At 40.0% G+C, this 26,704-nt stretch overlaps 1 protein-coding gene across 1 annotated transcript in view; it reads left to right on the top strand.

The window, feature by feature from the left end:
- lrrc4cb (leucine rich repeat containing 4C, genome duplicate b) overlaps nucleotides 1-3,931 on the top strand; it is a 110,623-nt gene extending 106,692 nt beyond the window's left edge. The window contains exon 2 of the mRNA XM_041792691.1: nucleotides 2,012-3,931. Coding sequence (XP_041648625.1) covers nucleotides 2,039-3,931 — 1,893 coding nt within the window. The 5' untranslated portion in view covers nucleotides 2,012-2,038. The remainder of the gene's footprint in view (nucleotides 1-2,011) is intronic.
- The last annotated feature ends 22,773 nt before the right edge of the window (nucleotides 3,932-26,704 follow it).

The following is a 26,704-nucleotide window of genomic DNA, read 5'->3' as shown; positions in this document are numbered from 1 at the left end:
CAGATAATTCTGTGGCTGTCATATTGTCTATCACTGGGTGTGATGCTATTTGCAGAGTAGTGATAAGTGAAAAACCCAAGCAGAAAAATTGCACTCCAAAAATGGCTGAAGCCTAAAGTGGACACAGAAAAACCCAGCTTTTATCAAGAATTTACTGATAAATACATGTTTAACATGCTTTGTATTTGCTAGTAACAGCTGGCAGGTGGATTTCTGAAAAATGAATGGAACATGAAGCCATTCTGTTGAAACTGTTCCAGATGGCTTTCACACTAGGGGCCCGGTCCCGGATCCGAGTGCACTTGAGCCCAAAGTCCGGTTCGTTTTGTTAGTGTGAATGCAAACAAACTGTGCCTGGGCACCGGGCCGGGCCCACTTGGGGAGGTGGTCTCGGGCACGATTCAAGTGGACTCTGGCACGTTTCGGATGAGATGTGAATGCAACCCCGCTCGGATACGGGACAGAGCGCTGTATCAGCTTTATGACATCATCGTAAAAACTAAACTTCTTTTCACAGCGTGGCAGTTTGTTCACATTTTTCCTCAACAAAGGGTGGAAATCATCAGAATCCAGTCAATAAACGGTCTGCTGTGACTCACCTTACAGATGAACACAAGTTGGAGTCAGTGAGAGGAGGTGCAAAGGCAATAAAAGACTCCTGTCACCTCAAAAACCGCTGTATCTGTGCAACGTGAGCCCATTAAATCCTCTGAGCTGTAGTAGATGTGCAGATACGAAGAGTGAAGTTGCTGGCATCTTAAAAGTGATTTTAATCATCCATGGCTGCAGGATGGACTTTTTGCCAAAAATAATCTTCGCTCAGGTCATGACCCCAGTGGTTGCCATGGTAGCTTCTTCTTCTTCTCTCTCCTCCTTTGCGGGTTTGTAAACCAGCTACATGCATACCGCCACCTGCTGTTTCAGACCGAGTAAATATGCATGTGTGCCCTGGCATGGTTCGATGTTGCTAGTGTGAACGCAAGCCGGAAGGAGAAGGGGAGGAATCACGCCGCGGCACAGTTCGAAACAACTGGGCCTCATGTGAAAGCGCCCTCAGTCTCAGTTGTTCTTGGAGTTTTTTGGATAGCTGTCAGGAGTTTGGAAAAAAACATGATGTGACCCCCAAGCTGCCAGTTGATAATCAATGTTGTAAGGAAATAAAATTACAAGAAACCAAACAGAAAAAGTGGTTAAATGTTCAACTTTTCTACTTTATACTCTCAAAAATTCCAAATTTTGGTGCCTAGACATTTATTACTTTTAAAGTAAGAAAAATTTACTCATTTTTTTTGTTATTGTTGTTTTTTTAGTTAAGAACTTTTATTATTTTCTTGAAAATTAACAGATCATCTTTATTCTTTTTTTTCTTCTTGTATACACCTTGTCCAGTGTCATAATAGTTTAAACATAGATCTTTTTTTAAGGAGAAGCGTCTGTAGGTTAGGATTTTGTCGATGAAAACAACAAAAAATGAATGTGTACTTTATTCAAGTGGGTCCTGGGGGGGCTTCCATCTGTAGCAAAAAAATCACAGTGAAGATTCCCCACATGAGAATTTGTTAAAACTTGCACAATCATACATGACTTCAGAAGAAAAACAAACATGGAGGACGAGTGGAATCCTTGACTGGCTGTTCTGGAATGTTGCAGCAAAAGTCCAAAAAATGATGCAAAGTATAGGGAGAAATCTTGGCTGTGATGAAGGTATAGCTTTATTTTTGCAAACTACATAACAACTGGTTGGTGATGCAACCTCATCTGCTTGCTCTCTTGTGGATACTCAGTCAGAGGCTGTCAGACCTAGAACCAGCTCTGACAAAATAACCTTGTGGGCACCACACATCTGAGGGATGAACTCGGACTCGAAACACACAATGACACACAAATCCCAGAGAAGCAAATCCAGCCTAAAGTTGGAGTTATCATGAAATCCAATGTCAGCCTATTAAAGATCTTGCACTGAGCCATGATAAATACTAATATTTGTCATTTTTTTCCCCTTCTTTTGCAGAGAACACAACCAGCAGATGAACTATGAATGCTGAACACAATGATCTCCTCCCTCCAGCGCCAGACAATGAGAGGTCGTAGGCTGAAGGGGGCGCTGTCCAACCCCCTCTTTGTGCTGCTCTTGGCCCTTCAGATCCTGGTGGTGGCTGGGCTAGTTCGGGCTCAGACCTGCCCTTCTGCCTGCTCATGCAGTAACCAGTTCAGCAAAGTCATATGCACCCGCCGCAGTCTACGAGACGTCCCAGATGGCATTTCCACCAACACTCGCTACCTGAACCTCCAGGACAATCTAATCACGGTCATCAAGGTGGACAGTTTCAAACACCTACGCCATCTGGAGATCCTCCAGCTGAGCAAGAACCACATCCGCACTATTGAAATTGGTGCTTTCAATGGGCTGGCCAGTCTCAACACCTTGGAACTTTTTGATAATCGGCTCACGACAATCCCCAATGGAGCTTTTGAGTACCTGTCCAAGCTGAAGGAGCTGTGGCTACGGAACAACCCCATTGAAAGTATACCGTCTTATGCCTTCAACCGGGTCCCCTCGCTTCGAAGGCTGGATCTAGGGGAGCTCAAACGTCTGTCCTACATTTCTGATGGGGCCTTTAAAGACTTGAGCAACTTGCGCTACCTGAATCTGGGAATGTGCAACCTCAAAGAGATCCCAAACATCTTACCTTTGGTCAGGCTTGAAGAGCTAGAGATGTCAGGAAACCAGATCACTGTTGTCAAGCCCAGCTCATTTACAGGATTAAGTAACCTCCAGAAGCTGTGGATGATGCATGCCCAGATCCAAACTATCGAGAGGAATTCTTTTGATGACCTTCAGTCACTGGTGGAGCTCAACCTGGCTCACAACAACCTGACCTTTCTACCACACGACCTCTTCACCCCGTTGCATCGCCTAGAGCGGGTCCACCTCCATCACAACCCTTGGAACTGCAACTGTGATATCTTGTGGCTCAGCTGGTGGCTGAAGGAGGCGGTGCCTGCCAATACCAGCTGCTGCGCTCGTTGCCATTCTCCTGTAGCCCTTAAAGGTCGCTACATTGGGGAATTGGATCACAGCTACTTCCAGTGTGATGTTCCTGTCATTGTCGAGCCTCCAAGTGACTTAAATGTGACTGAAGGCATGGGGGCAGAGCTTAAATGTCGTACAAGCTCACTGACATCCATCAGCTGGCTGACACCAAACGGTTCATTGGTGACACACGGGGCTTATAAGGTGCGTTTATCTGTGCTCAATGACGGGACTCTGAACTTTACGAGCGTCACAATGCAGGACACCGGGACATACACGTGTATGGTGAGCAACACAGCGGGCAACATTTCTGCCTCTGCTGTGCTTAATGTCACCTCTGTGGAAAACAGCGGGGTGACCTATTTTACCACAGTCACAGTGGAGACCATCGAGACCCCTGGAGATGATAGCCAAACGCCACTTCCCCCATTTGGCTGGGTGTCATCATCAACAACAAAAGGAACTCCAGTTTCCACAAGGACCACAACACAGTATACCATTCCAGTTCTTGATGTGGATGGCGAGGGAGCCCTCAATGGCCTGGATGAGGTGATGAAAACCACCAAGATAATAATTGGCTGCTTTGTGGCCATCACACTCATGGCTGCTGTATTGCTGGTTATTTTCTACAAGATGAGGAAGCAGCATAACCAGCAGGATCCTGACGGGCCTGCCTCTTCCATGGAGGTTATCACTGTCGAAGAAGAGCTCGCAGGTGTCGCTGCCATGGAGAGACACCTATCTCTGCCCCCTCTAGAGCACTACAACCACTACAACACCTACAAGAGCACTTATCACCACCCGCCCATGCTCAGTACCATACACAGCTCAGCTACACAGGAACCTTTACTGATTCAAGCCTGCTCAAAAGACAATGTACAAGAGACCCAAATCTGATCTTGAGTTTGACTCAAATATACAATATCAGCAGTTTCATACTTGGAGTACAACGGACCAAAACATGAAGATAAAATAAATCAATGACATTGACTTGACGCAGTTAATGTCGATTATGTCGATAATACAGCATTTGGCAAAGGGACGACATATGATACTTTAACAAGTGTCTTTACAAAAACAAAGATTATTTATTAAAAGTATGTCTAGTGGCTAAATGAAGAAAAACAATTTGTGATAGCTTTTTAGCTCATTTTATTTCTCTCTATCTGTGTAATACTGCACAAAGGGAAAGAATGGTTTACTAAAAGGAAAATAATGTGTAAGATGCAGCTCATGTGAATCTACAGGACATAGTAGGATTTGGCAGTGTGCATTTTTTTAAACTGTTCAAACGTCTCAAAAAAGTTATCGCCAAGTGATAAAAAAAAAAAAACATGTTGGACCAAGCGCCTCTTCTCGCACTTTAACCACTCCTTTACAAAATGCTTCAAGTCTAAAAGATAAAACAATGAGGACATTTAATACAGGGGTGGTGGAAGTGATTACTCTTTGCAGTATTTTTTTCAAACTTTAAGGTAAAATGAGTTACAGGATCAAATAAAGTTTTGTCTCCTTTTTCTCACTCAATCTCTCTGCGAAAAAGGGTATGTGCTCTCTTTCGGTCACTGCACTTTCTGATCCATATCCTGGTTAAAACCAGACTGAAAAACAGGAGAAACTCTCGTTATTCTGTTTTTCACGAAACTTGGAAAAAAATGAAAATATTAACTTTTTTTCAGTTTTTGACCAAAAAAGGAAAAAACAAACACAAAAAAATGAACTGTTATTCCGTTCTTAACTGAAAATGAAAAAGTGGAAAAACAAGCCATTTTTCTTTTTTTTTCCTTCATTTTGGTCACAAAAAGGGAAAAATGAATAACAACATTTTTAAAAAAGGGGTCCATTTTTTTTCTTTTCAATTCCATTATTTTCTTTATTTAATGGAATTCTTGAGGAAAAGGAAGTCATGTGGCCACTGGGAAAGGTGAGCATTTCAAAATAAAAGTCTCCATGTTAAAACAAGAGCCAACCGTGTTTTACAGTTTTATAAAAGGCCAAAATTCTCTTTATACACTGTATGACAAATAATTTAAATTGTAAACGTACTGGCAATGTAATGTATTGTAATTTATTTACATTTTATTATCTTTTATTCTCAATTCAGGTCCATATATAGCAGGCCTTTGTCAGCATGCATTTGCTGATACATATGTGTATGTACAGTGCTTAACAAATTTATTTGACCAACCTAACCCCAACCAAAGTAAGGTTTATGCCATAGCTACCCTAAATTAACAGCATTAGTAATTACTATTCAATCATTTTTTAAGTTTCTGCAATGGTTAATACACCAACATGTGGAAGCTCTTTAACACAAATGATATTTTTAATGCTAAAACAGAATTATTATTGTTATCCATGAATTTTCAAATTTACTGATTTAGAAAAAACTGAAAAAATAGTAAAGCACATTATTATTTCTTGATTAGTATGTCAGATTATAGTTATTTACTTGCATTCCTGAACAGAAAAATTAGTTTTAGTGGTTGAATGTTATGCTTGATTCATTTCTGACTCTCAGAGAAGCCCAGTGAGCCGGCTCAAATTTGGGTGAATTCAGTTTGAAATTCCTCATTCCTGTTCAAAATGGTAAAACATAGAGAGCTCACTGAAAATGAAAGAGTCCGCATTAAAGCACTTCATGATGCTGGATGGTCTCTGAGACAAACATGACAGGTAGTCTAATAAATTTGTTAAGCACTGTATATATATATATATATATATATATATATACACACACACACACATATATAATTATACTGTTAAACACAATAGATGGCTCTTGATTTGACATGAAGGCTTTTATTTTGAAATGCTCACCTTTCCTAATGGTCATATGACTTCCTCAAGAATTCCATTAAATGAAGAAAACAAAATAATGGAATTGAAAAGAACAAAAAATGTACCCAGTTATTAAAAATGTTATTCATTTTCCATTTTTGTTACCAAAATGAAAAACAGAAAAATGGCTTGTTTTTCCAGTTTTTTTCTTCTTTGGTCATGAACAGAAAAACTGAATAACAGCTCAGTTTGTTTTTTGCTTTTTTTTTCCATTTTTGGTCAAAGACGTCTTGACGTAAGCAAGCAGCATCAAGAGGCCGGTGCAACTATGGAGAAAGAGATTAGTGTGGATGCTGCTGAACTTGATGACATTTCTTCGTTAAAAGAAGAACAAAAAACAGCAGAGTTGTTTTCTTGACATGTCTATAGTCTCCATGGTTCGCGTTATTCCTCCGTAGCTGCACACGTGCAACTCGGTCGTGGCTATGCCACGTGTTTTGTTGCTCTGATTGGCCTGTAAAGATGTGACGGACAAGGCGTATTTTTTTTTTTCCAAATCCTTTCCCCTTTCCCAAACACTTAGTTCTGAAGGGGTGACAGGTTACGTTCATATGTCATGCTCCAAAGTGTTTTGGATACTATATTTTGAGAGAAAAAAATATTCTGTAGCTCATTCATTTCTAAACCCTGGCTACGGCCCTGACAACAATCCTCAAAAAAATACTATTTTGTTCGAACTGTTCGCATATCAAAAACATGTCTGGTGTTCAAAGGCCTTAATAAGAAAATCAATGCAGTGCTTTTAATGAAATTATTCTATTAGACCATGACATTTCGTCGAAGGACGTTGCTTTAGTATTTATGGGTATTTGTTGAAAACCCTGTCATTTTCGATGCAGTTTATGAGGCACAAATTGGGTTTGTTTTCATTGCCGTCAAATTCTAGCTGTCATTCAACCCAAAATGAGATCTTTTAATGACACAGCTCTGGATGATATTGCAGTGAAGCCAGCATGCCTGAGGAGCACAGCAGCCAAATGAGTAAATGTGCATTTCCCCCGTGGCTCCAAAACAGCCATACATCGCTCACTTTAATTAAGACCAAGTTCCTGCTCCCACTCCTCCTTCCTACCCTCTACCTTTCCTTGCCTTCTATCTCTGAATCCTCCATCATCCCTGTCTCCCCTCCTCCGTGTCCTCTTGTGTCTTTGATTGCCTCCCTGTCACTTAGCTCAGGCACGTTCCTCACCCCTCGCCATGTCTCATTTGTCTCGCTTTATCTGCCGGCATGTGCCACACGACGGCAGAATATTGCTTGAGAAAATGAAGGGGAGCATAAGGCTGCGGTCCGTAGCCTCCTTCTTAACCCAGTAATGATGTACGTCCACTCAGTGTCGCGTTACCTTGCCATCACCCCAGGGTCACACGAGCTTGGGCGCTGATAGTCCATCTGTTACACAGATAAAGAGGCAAATGAGGCTGCTTTGTAATGTAGTGTGACCCTGTCAGGCTAACAGGGCCAGTGAAGCAGCTAGGATCCTCCTGCAACAAAATAAGGAGAGATGGGTTATAGCTCATTAATCTGTATCAGCAGTTCATTTGCAGACTAACAGAGGAAAGCTGATAACAAAACAGCATGAGACTTTTCCACTCTCTGTGTGCCTAACATCTAACGGGGGATAGAGGCCTTTGATATTGAAGCGACCCCTGCTCAGTCTCATTTTTGTCGGGGAAAAACACACAGACTTTGATGTTGCATCATTTATAGACCATCAAAAAATTGTCTCTCCTGTAGTCTGTTTACGCTCTGGTTTTTCATGTAGTCCTTTCAAAGCGGGAGGCTTAAGGACGGGGGAGGCAGGGATGAAAAGTGAAGAACAGTGGGTGGGGAGGGGGGGCTGGACCCACAATGGTCATGAAGGGTCTTCAAACAGAGATATTGCAGATATGAAGGCAGAGGAGAGAAAAAAAGATAAGGAATAAGGAGGCAAAACTAGCCATCAGACTGTCGCCATGGAAACAGTGACCTTGTGCAGAAAGTAAGAAGAGGTAGATATGCCTTTTGCTTTGGTCTCTGTGCAACAGGCATATTTAATTTCCCACCGAAAAGCGGATGATAATCGATGAAGCTCTGATATCATTACGAATGCTTCAGATGAGGTTTGACCGACGAGTGACGTCACCTCTGCAGCGCCGTTTCGCTTACTTAAATGAAATAAATCACCACATGGAGTGAGAAATTTTGTAATTTTACTGTCCAGCAGTTCTGCTCGCCTTATTGATTTCCATCTCTGTGAGGACAGCCGCCATAGCTTTTAGCACGAGCACGTTCAAGCGTCGTTACACACTAAAGTGAGCCCCTGTTTTTCATCTCTTAAATGTATTTTTCTCATTTTCCACAATGACGAACGAGCATTGAGCAAAGCTGGTCCAAACAAAATACAATCACGTAAGACGAGGCTGTAAACGGAGCAGGAGGAGAGATCTCTTCGGCGTTTCTTCAAACGCCAAGATTATCAATAATGAGTAAACCATTCTTTCCCTTTCCACTGTTTTCTTTTTCAATGCTCAATTCCTTTTCAATGCTTTTGGTGGCTTAATGATTCAATGTTGACGCTGGCTACAGTGAAAAAAAAGGTTGAGATTTTTTATATATATATTTGGGGATGAGGCTTTCTCAGAGTGAATGGGATATCTCTGTGTTGGTATTGAGCAGGATGGCTTTATTTGAACACCAGTATGAAATTAAGAGCGAGCTACAGGAGGTTGGACTTGAAATACCAGCAGAGTGAGCTTGATTTTTGTGCAAAAACCAGAAGCCAAGGTGATCAAATTCTTGTGTGTTATTCTGCCAACTGTCTATGTACGGGGGAGGGTTACTGTATGTGGGACAATTCTCTCTCATTTTTGGAGAGAATAATCATCAAATGGTTAAATTTCTACAAAAAAATATTTTCAAAAACATAAAGCAAAAAAAAAATCTTCAGATCATAATTTTACATGTGCTTCAATTGTTAAAAAAAGACAAAAAAGCAAAACAAAAAGAAGAAAAAAAAAACACAAGAGACTGTGCTTGTAAGGAGTCCAACTAATTTCTCTGAGGATGATGTTCAAATATTGATACCTGAGATTGTAGTTCATACTGTACATGAATACAAATAAAAATTGCAATTCTTTTTTCCATTAGATTCCCGTGAATGTCTGAGATGTCGTCACCATCTTTGCCCTCTGTGCACATAGCAAGGTTATAATAGTTTGGGATTTTTCAGTAGTTTTTATTTCTATTTCATTTTCAATTTCTGTGTTCGATTTCAGTTTCGTTTTTATTAGTTTTGAATGTAGGTTTGCTAATTTAGTTTTTATTCATTTTAGTGTTAGTTTTAGTTTTCTACAGATAGATGTCAGGGCTGAGTGACCGTCATACATTTTTAAAAACATATTAAAACAGGCCACTGTTCACTTATCTTTTTTTTAACTTAAAGACCCTGTAAAGGGGAAATGGATCTGTATTTAGGTTTGTTGTGTGACATGCCACTGCACATGCACAGAGAAATTCAAACATAAAGGATTACCAAGCAGCTCCCCGAATGCTGAACTGGGGGAAGCACGCTGTAAAGAAATGCACTGTCGTCTTTTTTACCAGGTCAGAGGAGGGAAGACGATTTCTATACGAGGAAAAGGAAGTGATCCGTCTGTATTAAACATGAGAAGTTGGATTCTTTATCTCATATGAATCACTCCATCTGTCTACCAGAATCATTTCATGCATCCAGGGCAATTCTGAGAATGTCATAAACAATGGCACAAAAGCTCTCTGCACTGACTGCATATGATAAACAAAGAGCCTCACAGCAGAACATTGGAGAGTATTACATCAAAATACAAGAGAAAGAGTAGAAAATGCACTTTTCAGTATGTAGTAAATATTGAATAAGAGATGCACAGATTGCAATTTCTTTGGCTGATGTACAGTTCTGATGCTTTTCAAGGTCTGGCCTTGTTTATTTAAAAAACATATATATAACTGACATCAAAACTAGACATTAGTGATGCACAGATGCATCAGTTTAACATTGACATCAAATCAAAACAAATACGTAACCCAATTTGTATTGCACATTTTAAAAACAGATCCACTAACGAATAGTGTGGCTTTTTACATGTTTTAAACTCCAAAAATGACAAAAAAAAAAAAAAGATTACTACAGATACTCTGAGCACAAGCAAAGGGGAGATCCATGCTAACTGCACAAAAAAATGTACACAAACTAGTGACGGGTCGTTTGTGGAAGAGCCGGTTCAAAGAGCCGGCTCTTTTACTTGAACAACAGAGCCACATCTTGTTAGAGAGCCATTTTTATACCTCCGCCAAGGAGGTTATGTGATCGGGTGGGTTTGTTCGTTGGTTAGTTAGTTAATTAGTTAGATTGTTAGCAACATAACTCAAAAAGTTATGGACAGATTTTGATGAAATTTTCAGGAAATGTCAAAACTGGCATGAGGAAGAACTGATTAGATTTTGGGAGTGATCCGGATCACCGTCTGGATCCAGGAATTTTTTTTAAGGATTTGTGACTATTGGGAGATAGGGCTAATAGCGGAGGTCTGCGCTGTTACCACTTTACACCAGGAGATGGCAGACATGAGTAACTTCAATCCCAGCAGCATTTTTGGGTGTGTTTCTATTCAAAGTTTTGGAGTTAATAGAGTTGAAAAGATGCACGGCCGGTCGAGGAGACGAGTCGGGGCGTAACAGAGAGAAAGACAGCGAATTGTAGCGAGAATACTCACAATGCTGGGAGGAATAGAGGAATATTTACCCTCTGCCATGACTTCCAGTCATCTGGTGAGACCATGGGAGAGACTGTTAGTGCATCTGTTGGCACCCATAGCTAAGTCAATGCTTTGCCTCACCGTGTTTCCACCCCACCGGGAAGGGAGTAATCAGTGAATGCCGTGGTGGGGGGCACATGGGGACAGATCCAGGAATTTTTTAAAGGATTCTTCACTATTGGGAGATAGGGCTAATAGTGGAGGTCTGCGCTCTCTGAGTGCTTTTCTAGTTATTATTATTATCATTATTAATATTTTTAAATAAATTGTGTGTCTGTGTGTTATTTGATTGGTTTAGTAGGAATGATTTTTGATCCCCTACTATACACACTGAGCATTAAAGACCCTGTAAAGTGAAATAAGATATTTCTCTAATAGTCCCACGAGGGAAAAATTCTAATTTTCCAAATCGAAAGTTTGTGTCTTAACACTCTAGATATGTTGGAATATGGTTGCTGTAAACATGTGAAAACACTGAGATTTACATGTGACTGAATTCTGATTGGGTTTCATGTGGGCGGGGCCAAAATGTGGGCTCATGATGTCACCAGCCCACAATGAGGAATGGCCCCACCCCTCTAACGCTACAATCTAAAATCACAGAGCAGTTCATCTCAGTCCAGTCTGTTGTTAGCTGATGTCTCTGCTTTTACTGAAAGGTAACAGTCAGTGAAATGCTGTTTTTGTGTTCGTTGTGAGGTAAATTCACCAAATCTAACAGCCACAGCGGTCTATGGATCATTTAGAGCTTCATAACTAAGATTGGAGACAGAAAACAGACTTTGCCTTTTCTTCTAAGGTCAACAAAAGGTCAAGAGGCAGGCTCATGGCATGAGTGCTTCCCTCCCTTCAGATTGTGGCAATTTTTAAGTCTGAGAGGATCTTATTTCCCCTGAGTGGGCGTGGCTTCAGCTCATTCAACAGACGCACCCACATCATCCTGGAGCAGATTTTACTGCCTCATTTTTCATCATTTTGAAGCTTAATTTCATTATCTTAGAGATGTTTTATTTGACTGTCATACAACAAACCTAAATACAGATTTATTTTCACTTTACTGGGTCTTTAACAATAATGCACTGTGAGACTGGTAGGAACTCAGCATTATCTGACTCTGCTGCCATGTGTGCCTCTCATCTCCTATCAGAAAAAAATAAATTATTTTGTTAAAAAAAAAAATCAAACAGAAAGTGAGTGGAAGTATTAGAGGAGCAGTTGTGAGTTTGAAATATTATTCTATATTTTACTGTAAGTGATCAAACATCTGTCTATTCTAATTATAGACAATGTCGGTGTAAACGTGTGGTGTGAAGTTGGTGGTCTGTTTTAGTCTGAGCTGCTGTTAATTCTCACCGTAAGAAAAAAATGTTTAAATTAATCAATTAATAAAATATTGATTTACACAGAAGGAAATGTAATGGCACACAGAGTGGCTTCTCTTAGCTCTAACTGACCAGTGACTGATTTCCAAACATATCCAGTCTCTGAATACCACAGCCAGCTAATAATCATCTTATTTACCAACAGGTGCATCTGAGAATTGTATTTTCCTTTTTTCTATCTTTCCCTGTGCCGGTGGTGAAGGGGACCGTCGCACACAGTCCACGGAGAAGGAGCCAACAGAATCACATCATCTGCAACAAGCTTTTTGACAAAGTGTTCCTGACTGAAATAGGTATCCATATCATTTAACTAGTGTTATATTAAAGTTCATAATTCTAGGATTGTAACATCTGTGATACAAGCAGCATGGTTGCAAAACAGAAACTGGAAAAGGCAAGAAGAGAGAGGCCAGGGAACAGCCTTTGCATATCCTCCAGTACAGTGTTACTTAACCCTTCTCAACCAAAGAGTTAAACTGTTAAAAATAACTTTGCAAGAGGCACAATCTAAGCGGTGAAAAGTGGCAAAAAATGCTTGAAGTAGCAACAAGTTAAGTTAATGGGGGCAAAAAATGGTCAAAAAGCAACAAAAATGTGTGAAAAGTGTCAAAAGTGGGGAGGAAAATGTGGAAAAAGTGTCAGAAAGTGGCAAAAATGGGTGAGAAGTGACATAAATAATGAGTTACAAGTGTCAAAAAATGGTCCAAAGGTGGCACAAATGTGGCTAAAAAATGAATGAAAAGTGACTAAAATGGACAAAAGCAGTAAAGAGTGGCAAAATTAGCAAAAAGTAGAAAACAAGTAGTATTTAGTGGCAAAAAGTAGCTGAAATGGGTAAAAGTGGTGAAAAAGGGCAAAATGGGATAAAAGGGGCAAAAAGAAGTTGTAAAAATGAGCAAAAAAAGAGGAAACAAGAAGTATATAATGTCATAAGGTATCTTGAATGGGTAAAAAGTGGCAAAAACAAGGTAACAAAGGGCATACATGGGATAAAAATGGCAAAAACAAGTGGTTTAATGGGAGAACTAGGAAAAAAGTGGTATTTAATGACAAAATGTAGCATAAATGGGTGAAAATGGGGAGAAAAAATGGTGATACAGGGCAAATATGGGATAAAAGTGGGAAAAAAATGGGTAAAAGTTGCAACAAAAGTGTCAAAAATGGGCAAAAAAGTAGTATTTAATGGCAAAAGATAGCCAAAATGGACAAAAAAATGGCATAAAAGTGGCAAAAATTGGAAAAAAAAGTAGGAAAAAGGTGGTATGTACTGGCAAAAGATAGCTTTAATGGATAAAAAGTGGCAAAAACAGTGAAAAAGGGCAGAAAATTTTCCCTTTTTAAAGGTTTTCTGGGGGGAATAATATTTGTGATTAAGACAGAAAAGAGCCAAATGTGGCTCCAGAGCCACACGTTGAGTAGCCTATCCCTGCTCTAGTAGGTCCATGCTTGTGTGCCTCCATGGATGGCTATCTTAAATCCACATCTCTCAATGTTATTTGCGTCAGTTGCTGTTTGCAAGGCATGAAACTTGCAGCTCGTGTTCGACTGAGTCAGGCATGGACTCTGATGAATTCTGACTACTGGCTGGACACCGATTGTGACCAAAAAGGCAGAAAATTCCGGTCACCAGCAGGTCAAACGCTGCACTTGAAATTAAACTGAGTCTGCTAGAAACAATAATGATTTGTGCCAAGATTACAACAATACATTTTAAATGGCTGCTTTTCATTATGACAACCCGATAGCCACAATGGCGCACGGCCACAATTGCCTTTGGGATTGCTTCATTTCACCCTCAAAGTGCTTCCCAGAAAAACGTTTTCAGGCCATTGGTGCAGGCGTTATTAAAGCATTTATTGGTATGTAGTCAATCTAGAGCCCTGGGTTGTCCTTTGTAACAAAGGGATCATTAATTCATTTAGTAACTGATCACTTTATTCAGAAGGTGACGCACTTAGCTTCATTGAAATGATGCTGATTCAATAGTGAGCCTGAACAATGCAGGCAGTTATAGTATATTTATGCCGTATGTGGGAGATTAAAGTATTCTCGCAGGCGCTGAATCCGATGATTTGTGGGACAAGGTGTAGGTTTAGAATTAAATGTGCACATCATTTCACATTCCTTTATTTTTCAGTACACCATCTTGCGTCAGTGCGGGTACGTCATTCGGATCCAGCTCCACATCCAGAAAAAGCAAGTCCCATTTTCTGTGAGTATAATCTGACAATGTGGGAAGAAAAGACCAAAAATAAAGAACCCAGACTGCTTTTCTCTGGCAGGGCTGCTGCGTGTGCTGCAGTCACATGCCTGGATGGAGCACCGGTCAGCCACAGCTTACCAATCAGCTGCAGAAAAAGAGATGTGGACATTTTTCTCTCTGAGTTTGGTCATTTTTTTTAGTATGATTGTAATCTCAAAGACTGCTATTTATCAGTCAAGCCTTAGATGTTTGAGCTTGCTGTGGAACATTAATGCACAACATGTGAGCTTAACAAAGAGAGGAGCGTACTTTCAGAGCAGATAAGAGGAAAACAGGGCTTTTCAGAAATACACAGCAGGCTGTGACACAACAGGCTCCATTAGTGTTCCTATGTTGCTACAGGAAACAGGTAACCAATTGATCAGAATCCTGCATTCATACTTGAAAATGCATCCAAGGCCTGAAATCTATGAAAATGATTTGAGACAGAAAACAGACTTAATCTCTTCTCCGGCACAGAGCCAGGCAGCTGCTCTGATCATAAGGTCATCGTAAGGTCAAGGGACACGGCTAATAGTGAGAGCTTTCCTCCAGTCAGATTGTAGGATCGTATTCCTCCAGAGTGGGCGTGGCTTCAGCTCATTTAACAGACACGCCAACACCATCCTGGAGCAGATTTTACTGCCTCGTTTTTCATGATCTTGAAGTTACATTTTACAAACTTAGAGATGTTTTATTTGACTGAATTTGACCTGGGGGTTCGTAACACAGTGAGCTGTCATACAACAAACCTAAATACAGATTCATTTTCACATTACAGGGTCACTCATTGAGTGCCAGCCCTTTTATAAAATGGAAAGTGGCTTGTGCCAGGGTTTTTGGTCATTTTGAGTCATTTTTCAAAGACCAAAAGAATATTTTGTACTTTGATTCTCAAAACACCAAATAGCGAAATGAAAGAAGAAACTCTCTATTTCATCATGGAAAAAACGTTTGTTTGCAGCTTGTTCCGTTCTTGATTTATCTGAAGTTGAATAGAGGCTAGTTTCACCAAAAGACCACTTTTTTCTAGAAAGCTGAGAAAAATGCATTTTTGTGAAAGAGAGACTGTCAAGCAAAACAGTGATTTGAATGTTATAATTTTGCCTTCAATGACATAAAAGGCATTTTAAAAAGTGTATTACAAATGTAGTTTTATTGTAAAATAAATAACAATGCTTCCAGTCACTGTCATTCACACTCTGGAACTGGAGGGCCTCCACGTGACCCCCGATACGCCCACATCCTCTCTTGCATGTCCCCTGGCACTGCCTGTAAATTATAGAATTAATATAATAGCTATATAATATGTTTTTTTATATATAATATAGAATTTTTTTGTTCTTACCTCTTTTTCTGCCGACGGTGTTGTAGAACTGCATGGGGCTTGCTCTTCTCTCAAGTCTGCTTCTGAAATCACAGGAGCATGAGTGATGGTTTCATTAGATAAATTTGGCTGAATAATCAGTGGGTTCCTAACGTTAACTTACCTCCATCGCTCTGGGATGGAGAACAAGATCTACTCTGCTCACTCAGCAGCCATTCCTCAGAGTCTGGGTCGGAAAAGTTCGTCACTGAAATGTCGTCGCTGTATGCATCCAGCTGGCGAGCGGCTGCCTTATTTCTCCGACGCACGGGGGAGACCTGGCGATATTCTTTAGCCTCTTGGACGGTGAGGATTTGCTGTCGTTAAGTTCAGTGTCGGTTTCAGTGTGTAAGCGATTTCTCAGGCAAAAGTTTAAAGTTCCTTCAAGCATCTACTTTAGAACTTTTACCTCCGTAACGATCGCTCTGCTCTTTGACCCCAGGGTCTCCACCTCTGATCTCTGTCGCTCTGATCTACCGTCTCTTCCGACTGTAGTATTCCGACTATGTATCCCAGAAGCCCCAAAATTACTCACAGGGAGCGTGAGAGCGCCCCCTTGTGCCAGCTGCCGATAAACCACTTTGACGTATACATACGTCAACCGCACTTAATGAGTTAATATGTATGAAATATGACATTTAGAGTCTGTGAGTTTATGTAATTTTGAATTGCCATTGCTAAAAGTGGTCAAAAGAATAACACTAACTCAGGTGAGTGCTCACAAGACTGATCTTCTGACCTTTGAGCGTTGAATTAAAATTCTACTGCTAATTTGCATTCCCTTCTGAAAGCATGAAAAATGGCTGTTACAAGGCGACATGACAGAGTGATGAAAAACTGCAGAGAAGAAACACATTTGTCAGCAGCTCACCCAATCTGTCTCAGTGAGACGGGTTTGATAGACGGGGCGATTTGTTTGGTTCTAGTTTATAAATTCTTCTGCTTCTATTTTTACTGTCAGATGGCAGCAGAACACAAAGCCCAACTGTGCACCTGTAACTTAAATTAAAAGGAGGTTTTTATACAGAGCACCATTCATGCATTAAAGTAGGGCTGCTCACTTATGGTGAAAATCAATCATGATGGTTCTGATTGAAATTAAGGTTGAGATTATTATTTGTGCATGAATTGCAAATGATTACATAAATTCATCATTTTCAAATTCATCAACACACCTATGACTACTCTGAAGGAGTTCCAAGCTTCAGCAGCTGAGATGGGGGAGACTTTGCAGACAACAACTGTTGGCCGGGTTCTTCACCAGTCAGAGCTTTATGGGAGAGTGGCAAAGAGAAAGACACTGTTGAAGAAAACTCAGATTCAATCTGGACTAGAGTTCACCAGAAGGCATGTGGGAGACTCCATGGTCAAGAGGAAGAAAGTTCTGAAATGGAGCTTTTTGACCATCAGACAAGACGCCAAACACTGACGTCACTACAAACACACCATCCCCACTGTGGAGCACGGTGGTGGCAGCATCATGCTGTGGGGGTGCTGCTCAGCAGCTGACCCTGGAAGGCTTGTAAAGATAGAGGGTAAAATGAATGCAGAAAAAATATAGGAAAATCCTGGAGGATGAGGCTGCAAAAGAAAAACGGCTTGGGAGAAGATTTATTTTTCAGCTAGACCACAGGTGTCAAATTCAAGGCCCAGGGGCAAAATCCGGCCCATGGAACGATTATATCTGGCAAAGATCATATCAAATTTGAATTATAACTGGCCCACCGGTATGAGGTCTGCAGATTTCCTCCTGTATAATAATGTAAACTTCAACTTGATTATTTAAAATATCCTTGTTCAGCCATAAAAATCTGAAAAGTAAAGAGTAAGAACGATTTCATAAAAACTCAAAATGTGGGGAAAGAAATTAATTTATGTTTTATTTCATATTTTCTATTTTGCATCTCAAGATTGCAACTCAAACTTATGATTTTGACTTTTCATTTCATACGTTGACCTTTTCAACTCAGAATTTGGACTTTATATGTCACATTTTTATCTTTTAGATTCCATATTTATATTTTAAGTCACATTTTGACCTTTTCAACTCCTTACATTGGCTTTTTAATCCCATATTTTGACTTTCAAACTCATGATTTCAATTTTTTCTCATATTTTGACATTTTGAATGATTAATTTCTACTTTTTATATCATATTTTGACCTTTTACACTCCCAATTTAAAAATTTAGTCATATTTTTAACTTTCTGTCATCATTTTAAATTCTAACTCCCAATTTTAAATTTGAGTAATATTTTTATTTTTTTAGTCATCATTTTGAATTCTAGTTTACATTTTGACATTTACAACACCTAATACTGGCTTTTTCATCCCATATTTTGACCTATCAGACTCACAATTTAAATTTTAAGTCATATTTTGACCTTTTTAACTACTTAATTTATTTTTAATCCCATATTTTGACTTTAAAACTCATAACTTCAATTTTTCCTAATATTTTGACATTTTAAATTAATATTTTAACTTTTATATCATATTTAGACCTTTTAGACTCCCAATTTTAAATCTGAGTAATATTTTAAATTTTTTAGTCATCATTTTGAATTCTACTTTACATTGTGACATTTTCAACACCAAATTTTGTCTTTTACATCCCACATTTTGACCTATCAGACTCACAATTTAAAATTCTAAGTCATATTTTGACCTTTTCAACTCCTTATTTTGTTTTTGTAATCCCATATTTTGACTTTTAAACTCATGATTTCAATTTTTTTCTCATATTATGAATGAATAATTTGTACTTTTTATATCATATTTAGACTTTTTGGACTCCCAATTTAGAATTTCAGTCATATTTTTAACCTTTTAACTCATATTTTCAAATTTTCAACTCCTAATTTTTGGCTTTTCATCCCATATTTTGAACCATCAGACTCACAGTTTAAATTTTAAGTCATATTTTGACTCTTAAACTCATGATTTTCAAATTTGATCTCATATTTTGACCTTTCAAACTTATAATTTCAACTTTCTACTCATAAAAACATTGTTTTTCTATTTTTAATGTCACGTTCTGATCTTTTGTACTAATAAGTTGGAGTTTTTATCTCAGATTTGAGCCTTTTAACTTATCATTTTTACTTATTTTTGAATTTCCAAATGATTTATCAACAGTGCTGGGGTTTTTTTTGTTCATATTTTATTACTGGTGAAAATGAGGTTGACAGTTATGGTTAAATCTTCACCCTATAAGGGTCTCTAATTGAGTTTGACACCTTTGAGCTAGACAATGAGCTGAAGCATACAGAGAGAGCTACACAGAAATCATTAAAGCGTGGTGTTATTCAGAAACTTCCACACATTTTTCCTCTGAATGATCCTACAGGAAAACTGAAACATAGCTCACAACTTAGACGAAGAAGTGTGACAAGTTCACAGGCTCATCAAACTTTAAATCTCACTCAGCAGCTTTTTCTGCTCCGAGGCAGAATCACAATTCAAGGAAGTAAAGATGGCAAAGATTATTCTATATGTTCTGCTACATACCTTGTCAAGCTGTGAGTTTAAGTCCTTAAGGTGATAGTTACGGCACTGAAACTTTCCTGTAAACATTCCAGGAGGAAGAAATGGAGAATGTATCTTTCTAAGCTAGGAGTTTATAACACTAAACACTATATTTCCTGCTGCTTACACTTACATAAATGTACTGTTATAATCTGCAACTAATGCAAAGTCACTTACTGTAGAAAAGAAAATAAAGATGCAGCTGCTAGGCGAAACATCAGTAGAAATGGGAATGTGAGTGAAGTGTAAAATAAGGTGATCTGAAGTTAAAATGAGCTGGGAAAAAAAGAAAAAAGAGCAAAGAAATGCAAAAGGAAGTTTCTGGTGCAGGCAGGGAACAGAGAGCTGCTCTTGAAGCTGGGACTTTTATGTGCTATCTGGGCCCAGGTGCTCCAGATGTGGCCAACACTGCAACCGGGCTCCTCTGGGACTTTAAAGACAACACACACTGAATACAGAAACCGACTCAGCAAACAAGCAGACCAGGCAGGGGCCATCACTGTTTGCCATTGTATTTAAAGAGGAACTGAACAACAGCTGAGGCGCATTGACCCTGGAGTAAAAGCATGCCTTTAGAAATTCATGGACAGAGCCAGGAAGGCTGAAACACAGCCGCATGCTCTCTCGAACCATCACTTTCAGCACTAAAATCATATCTGTGCTGTTTGTGGATTTGATTATTAGACATAATGCCATGACTATGCAGGGTAGACTTAGGTGGCCTTCACACTAGGGGCCCGGTCCCGGATCCGAGTGCACTTGAGCCCAAAGTCCAATTCATTTGGGTAGTGTGAATGCAAATGAACTGGGCGGGATTCAAGTGGACTCTGACACAGTTCGGATGAGATGTGAATGCAACCGTGCTCGGATACGGGACAGAGCGCCATATCAGCTTTAGGACATCATCGTAAAAACTAAACTTCTTTCCACAGCATGGCAGTTTGTTCACATTTTTCCTCAACAAAGGGTGGAAATCATCAGAATCCAGTCAATAAACGGTCTGTTGTGATTCACCTTACGGATGAACACAAGTTGGAGTCAGTGAGAGGAGATGCAAAGGCAATGAAAGTCTCCTGTCACCTCAAAAACCGCTGTGTCTGCGCAGCACGAGCCCATTAAATCCTCTGAGCTGTAGTAGATGTGCAGATATTAAGAGTGAAGTTGCTGGCATCTTAAAAGTGATTTTAATCATCCATGGCTGCAGGATGGACTTTTTGCGGGGTCAAAATAAAAATAATCTTCGCTCAGATCATGAGCCCAGTGGTTGCCATGGTAGCTTCTTCTTCTTTCTCCTCCTTTGCAGGGTTGTAAACCAGCAACATGCATACCGCCACCTGCTGTTTCAGTTAGAGTGAATTTGCAGGTGCACCCGGGCACCGTTCAATGTTGCTAGTGTGAAAGCAAGCCAGGGGAGGAGAGGGAGGAATCGCGCCGTGGCACGATTTGAAACAACTGGGCCTATTGTGAAAGCGCCTTTCCTGAGTGTGACACAACAGCCAAGACAAAGTCAGCACCGAGGGGAACGCCAACAGAATGCCACATCTACTTTTTTTAAACAAATTTTTGTAATGGAAAATTGTGTCTTAATCTTGTAACCTTGTATTTACCCAACCTAAATCTTTGCCCTAGCTTGAGAGTAATGAAAATAATGGCTGGGTTTCCATTACACTTGGAAATGCGCAATAAAAAACTGGTAATGGAAACACCTGAATTTCGAAAAAAAACATAAAAAAAAGAGATATCGCTAAAAAGTTTTTATACTTTCATGAGGAGGTTTTTCAGGCGATGTAGAAATATATCACAAAAGTGTAATGGAAACACTTTTTCTGTGTTTACAAGTCACAGACATGACGTACGGTGTCACATGACCAGTCACTCTGAGACAACATGGCGCGGTACCTGTGGGCAGAAGAAGAGATGAGACTTTTCTTATAGGGGCTCTATGTAAGATTTAGAAAAATATCAGCGTAGCAACACCGCCGGCCATTAGGCGAACTACAACAACACTGTGTTGCACGTCCACGACTGCGCACTCCTTGCTCATGAACGATCCTCCGGTTTATCAGCTGATACACACGCAGACCAAGGTGATTTACCGGCATCATGTCTACAGAGGAGGTAAGTGACGTAACACTTGAAAGTTCCACGAACTAAAAATGAAAAAAGTATATCTGAACCTCTAGTGTGGACACAGCACAAAATTAAATATTGGTTCATATGAGGCGATTAAAAAAGGACGATATTTTCGCGACCATTTCTATGAATGAACAACTTCACTACTTAGTGCAGCATTGACCAATTTTATTGTTTTTTTATGTGTGTAATGTGTAAAGTGTATTGAATGGGACACGTTTTAGAGCAGAAGCAACAGGGCTAACATTGCTTAGCTCTGATAATGGTGCCTCGACCACGGATATCAGATAGCTGACATTATGTGTTGAAGATATTTTACAAACTAAGTATAAAATAATAAACTCAGTAAGTTGAGTCCAGTGCCAGGAAGCAAGAAAAAGATGCAATATTATCCGGAAAACACTAAATGAGCAACGTGACATTCTGGTTGTTTGAATAGCATCTTCGTAAGCAAGCTAACGTGATGTAGCATATGGTTTATACAACATAAAACACTACATTGTATTTCATGGTCCAGAGTGATGCCTTACCTTTTCAACAGAAAGACGGCCATCTCTGGATCGGTATTTATCCTGAACGCCGAGCGAAGCTCCCTCCATTTCTCAAATGCTCTACCGATATTTATCCTCGATTTCCCCCTGCGTCGGTCACACTCTCTTTTAGCTTGGCGGGCTTCAGCAGATAAAACTATCTTAGTTTTTTATGTTTTCGCGGAGTTTGTGTGGGTGTTTGGGCTGAGCTAGCCAGTCGTTTACTCGCGGAAGCAGCCTTCTCCAGTCAACACACCATTGTCAGGTATAAACAGAGCAAGGGGGTGCACGCATTACGTAGTACCCAACGTCACTTCCGTTTAGATTTCACGGAAAGAGAGTTCTTCACAGAGAAATGACTCCACAGGCTTTTACAGGCAAACAAGGAAGACATAAAGAGCCTCATTCTTCACATCGGGATAAAGTGTGCACCATTATATACTCAAAGTGGGAAGTTTTAAAGCAAAAATTTTACAGAGAGCCCCTTTAACATCCTTCGCTGCAGCAGATTCACAAAAGATGAGATGTTGCAAGAATTGCAAGGCCTATGCCCAAAACTCCCTTGAATGTAAATGCATTCAAAGCACAATTGTACTTGATCTGAATTTAAGAAATATCGCTTTTATTTTGTGAAAAACGGTAACGGAATCCCAGCTAACGTCTGACCAGGTGTTCTCTCCTAGGGGAAGTTTTGGGGGCAATCAAGTGTGGTAAACAAAATGATCTTTGATCTGAGGGTTTCTAGCCCAGGAGGGGATAAGCGTGGAGATACGTGTTGGACGAAAGGTTCGAGGCACTCTGTGGCCACTCTGTGGTCATGGTTGGTGTGTCCACCTGCAGGTGTCAAAATAAATCCAGAAAGTTTTCCCCTGCCGATGGTTGTTGGCATCTTAATTTTGCTGTCTTTTCAGAAATTCCCACCACAAATTTGCACTCATTTAACCAAATAAAAGCAAAGGAAGAGTAGGAGAACACTGTGGCTTCTGGGCATCTAGAGATAAGCTCAGCTTTGTCTGACCAGGATCTGTTTTGAGCTCAGGACTGATATTTTTATTGCTGATTTTTATGTAAGTTGTTCTTTTTATTGTGTTATTTCTATGTCTGACTTTTAGGCTATTGAACTGGATCTTATTTCACTGTCTTTGTGTGCTCCTGCTGCAAAGCTAATTACCCCTCGTGGGGCATTAAATCTGAATTATGTATCTTTAACATCATATTCACCTAATGCAAACTGTTAAACTGTGTCACGGGGAATAAATGTGGATAAATTGGCATAATTCTTCATATCCACAGTAATAAAAGTGATTATCTCTTACCAGGTGATTTAACTAGGCAGCTAAAGATAACTGGGTAAGATATGTCACATCTTAAAGTGGAATCCCAAAAATACATGAAGACTAATTTTCAAACAGTGACTGATCAGTGCTGTGCAAGGCTGCAACATCAGCAAGGAGGGGGCAGAGTCATTTTTTGGGCCAGAATCATGGGGAGAGACCCCTATAGGCTCCCTGAAGGTGTGAAAATGACCTCCGAAAAGTACATGGAGTTTCTGACTGTTTTCTTCTATGGTACAAAAAGAAGAACCATGCCTTAAGTGGCAAACTTATCTTCATGAGTGGCAATGCACCATCTCATGCTGCAAAGAATCCCTCTGTGTCATTGGCTGCTATGCGTATTAAAGGAGAGGAACTCATGGTGTCTGTTTAGCTACAAGAGCAAATGTCCCCTTAAAGAAAACACTCTGTTCTAAGAGGAGTCACCCAGGTTAAATGGACCCCGAGCAAGCTGTGAAACAGATGGTTTCTCACTTGACTGCTGTAGTCTATAATCGAGCGTCTAATAACACCTGTTACACATATAAAAGGTGGACACACAGAGAGGAGAGGTTACAGAGCTGTAGGGCACTCAGACTAAAAAGGTTTGGGGAGAAAAATCGTGTCTAAATGGTAACTTCTGCTCTGGCCCCGTTGCCTCAGGCACAAACAGTGTAACTGCAGCATCTTGAAGGTAATCAGGCCTGGAAGCTGCTCAGCTGTTTGCTGCTTTCCTTCTCTCATTTACTGTAAATGATGGAAATGTTCGAAAAATGTGGTTTGAAGGGAATAGTACAAAATTAGAGGGAATCAGCGCACTAAAATCGGTCATTTCTATGTGGTTAAAAATTGCTCATATTTGGAGAAAGTGCATACTTGTCATTAGAAGTTAATAATAAACTGTATTACAGAATTAGGAGCTGCACGGCGGCGCAGGGGTTAGCGCTGTTGCCTCCCTGGTTCGCTCCCCAGCCAGGGCCTTTCTGTGAAAATCAAACCATATTAAGTCAGAAATCCTGGGTATGCAGATCAGGTTTTAAAATAGGCTGCAGACCAAAGTTTTACAATTATGTTCAACAACCATAGAGCGATGTTTTCACAAGTTACACAACTTCAGCATTAAATCCATGTTCTCCTTTAGGCTCTGCTTTGTGACCGTCAAATTAGATCCAGATAAATTTCAGGAAACTTGATTTGTGCCCACATATCAATACTAGATTAGGAAATAGTGCGCATCTCTGTCAAGTCCAAATATCCTTGACATAGCCCAGATAAAGTAACCTGAACCTGAACTTTGACCTCAGAAATTATCCATGAATCAGTTTCTTTCCCATGCTTATACAGTAGGCTTTAATTGTCAACTTTTAAATTTGTCTGTATATTACCATTGCCCTTATTTGCACTTTTCCCCATTCTTTGTCACTTTTCACCCATTTAAGCTGCCTTTTGCCATTAAATGCCATTTTCCCCCCAAATTTTTGACACTCTTTACTGCTTTTTGCCTGTTTCAGTCACTTTCCACTTATTTTTTGGTCATGTTTTTACCACTTTTTGACCAGTTTGCTACCTGTAACTCATTTTTTTGGTCACTTCTCACCCAAATTTTTCCAATGTCTGTCCCTTTTTGCCACTTTTCAACCAGTATTTGGCATTTTATGCCTATTTTGCCCATTTTCACCCTTTTTTGCTGCTTTTTAACCATTCTGCCCCCTTTAACTTATTTTTTATTGCCACTTGAACCCATTTTTTTGCCACTTTTCACCACTAAGGTTGTGGCTCTCGGAAAGGTATTTTTCAATAATTTGGCTCTTTGGTAACCTGACACGCCAAATGGATTTGTTTCACCCATCCATCTGGGAAAGCTTCAACAGGAAATGTTTGAGAAAAGGCAGAGGCTTTGAAAAAACCAGAGTGTGATTGGATGAACATTCTGTCTGTCACATCTCTACGGGCCAATCAGAGCAACAAAACGTGACGTAGCCGCTATTGAGCTGCGCGTGCACAGCTACTGAGGAATAACGCGAACCATGATGATTATATATATGTAAGTACTTGACTTTCGTAGTTTTTGAAAAGAAAACAACTCACTGCTGTTCTTTGTTCTTCTTTCAACAAAGAAATGTCACCAAGTTCTGATAAAAGTGGAGCTTTGGCAGCATCCACGCTAATCTCTTCCACCATAATTGCACCGGCCTCTTGTTGCTGCTTGTTTACGTCACAACCCTGCCGCGTGTGAAAGTACCGCCCCTCATCTCTGATTGGTCCTGTCATGTTCTAACTAGGCCCAAACAGTTCAGATGGGAGCTTTGCAAGATGGATTCGCCAGTGAAAAACAAGGAAACGGATGTATCCATCTGATTTGCAAGGTTAGCTCTTTGGTTGAGCAGGGTTGAGTAACGCTGCTCTAATTATTGACCTCAATCACACCAAGATTGATTCATTAATGCTGACAGTCCTTTTTTCACGAAAAGTCCTTATTAAAACTTTTTATTGACCAACACTAAACTGTCGACTACATCTAGAGATTGAAATGAACTAAAAGTCCCAGCCTAAATCTGACAAAGCTTTCTAAAACAGCCTTCTTCCACTGGATGAACGCTGAATCTGATAAAGACCAGTCTTTCTGGAGTTAAATTGTTCGTCTCACAGCTGTTAGCGAGATATTCTGTGTTTAAAGGAGATAAGAAACAACAGCATTCATCGTGGTTTCTCTGGAATATTATAGCTGCATTCCTCACAAACTATCTGGATTTGTATTTGCTTATTGAAGTTCTATCAGTGAGCGTCAGAGAGAAACAGATGTAGGCCAAGGCCTAAAATTGTGTTTCCGGCTCTGATAGTTTCCTCTCAGTATAGTTTGGCATCTCTCACAGTTTTGGCAGCTTTTATGCCCAAAGAAGCTCCAGACATTTGTCTGCACAGACTGGATAAGAAAAGGAGCCAAGTGTCTTATGATTTCACGGAGACGAGAGGAGGAAAGCGTTCATGTGGCCTCATTGCTCACTCTGTTACTGTGTGTAGTTTGTGTGCAGGCCACCAGATGCTTTTATATTTGGTTTGATTAATATGCTAGTTAATGGATAATTTATCACGATATTTGACAGGAGCAAACAGCTGAAAAACTGTGAGGAAAATAAAACATTAAAGGATGACAGCATTCCCGCTTCAAAGGCTCGTGTCACTGCAGAGACTTTGAGGTGTAGTGTTTTTATGCCACATTTAAAAGTCTGTTCCCTTACAGTTAAAAAAGGAGCATATTATTTCTGTTAGCATCTCAACACAGGGACCTATAATTGGAACATATATGGTCTAGCCATACAATGCTTGTCTCTAAGGGACTGCAATTACAAGGCAGAACAAATTGCTGCATGCTGCCTTGACAGCAGCAAATCAACATCCACCTACTGCAAAGACAACGGGTGCAGCCGCGAACGATCCAAACGTGGGATTTGAGCAAGCTGGCAGAAGCAGCGGGCGGCGTGTGGTTTCTGCGTGAAAGTGATACACGCTCAACATGCCTGTTCGACTCATGTGGGCTGGAAATCTTAAATATGTGTTGCAG

Source organism: Cheilinus undulatus, linkage group 1 (genome assembly GCF_018320785.1).
Source record: "Cheilinus undulatus linkage group 1, ASM1832078v1, whole genome shotgun sequence".
NCBI lineage: Eukaryota > Metazoa > Chordata > Actinopteri > Labriformes > Labridae > Cheilinus > Cheilinus undulatus.
The sequence above is the reverse complement of the archived record's forward strand: the minus strand, read 5'-3'. Positions and strand labels throughout refer to the sequence as shown.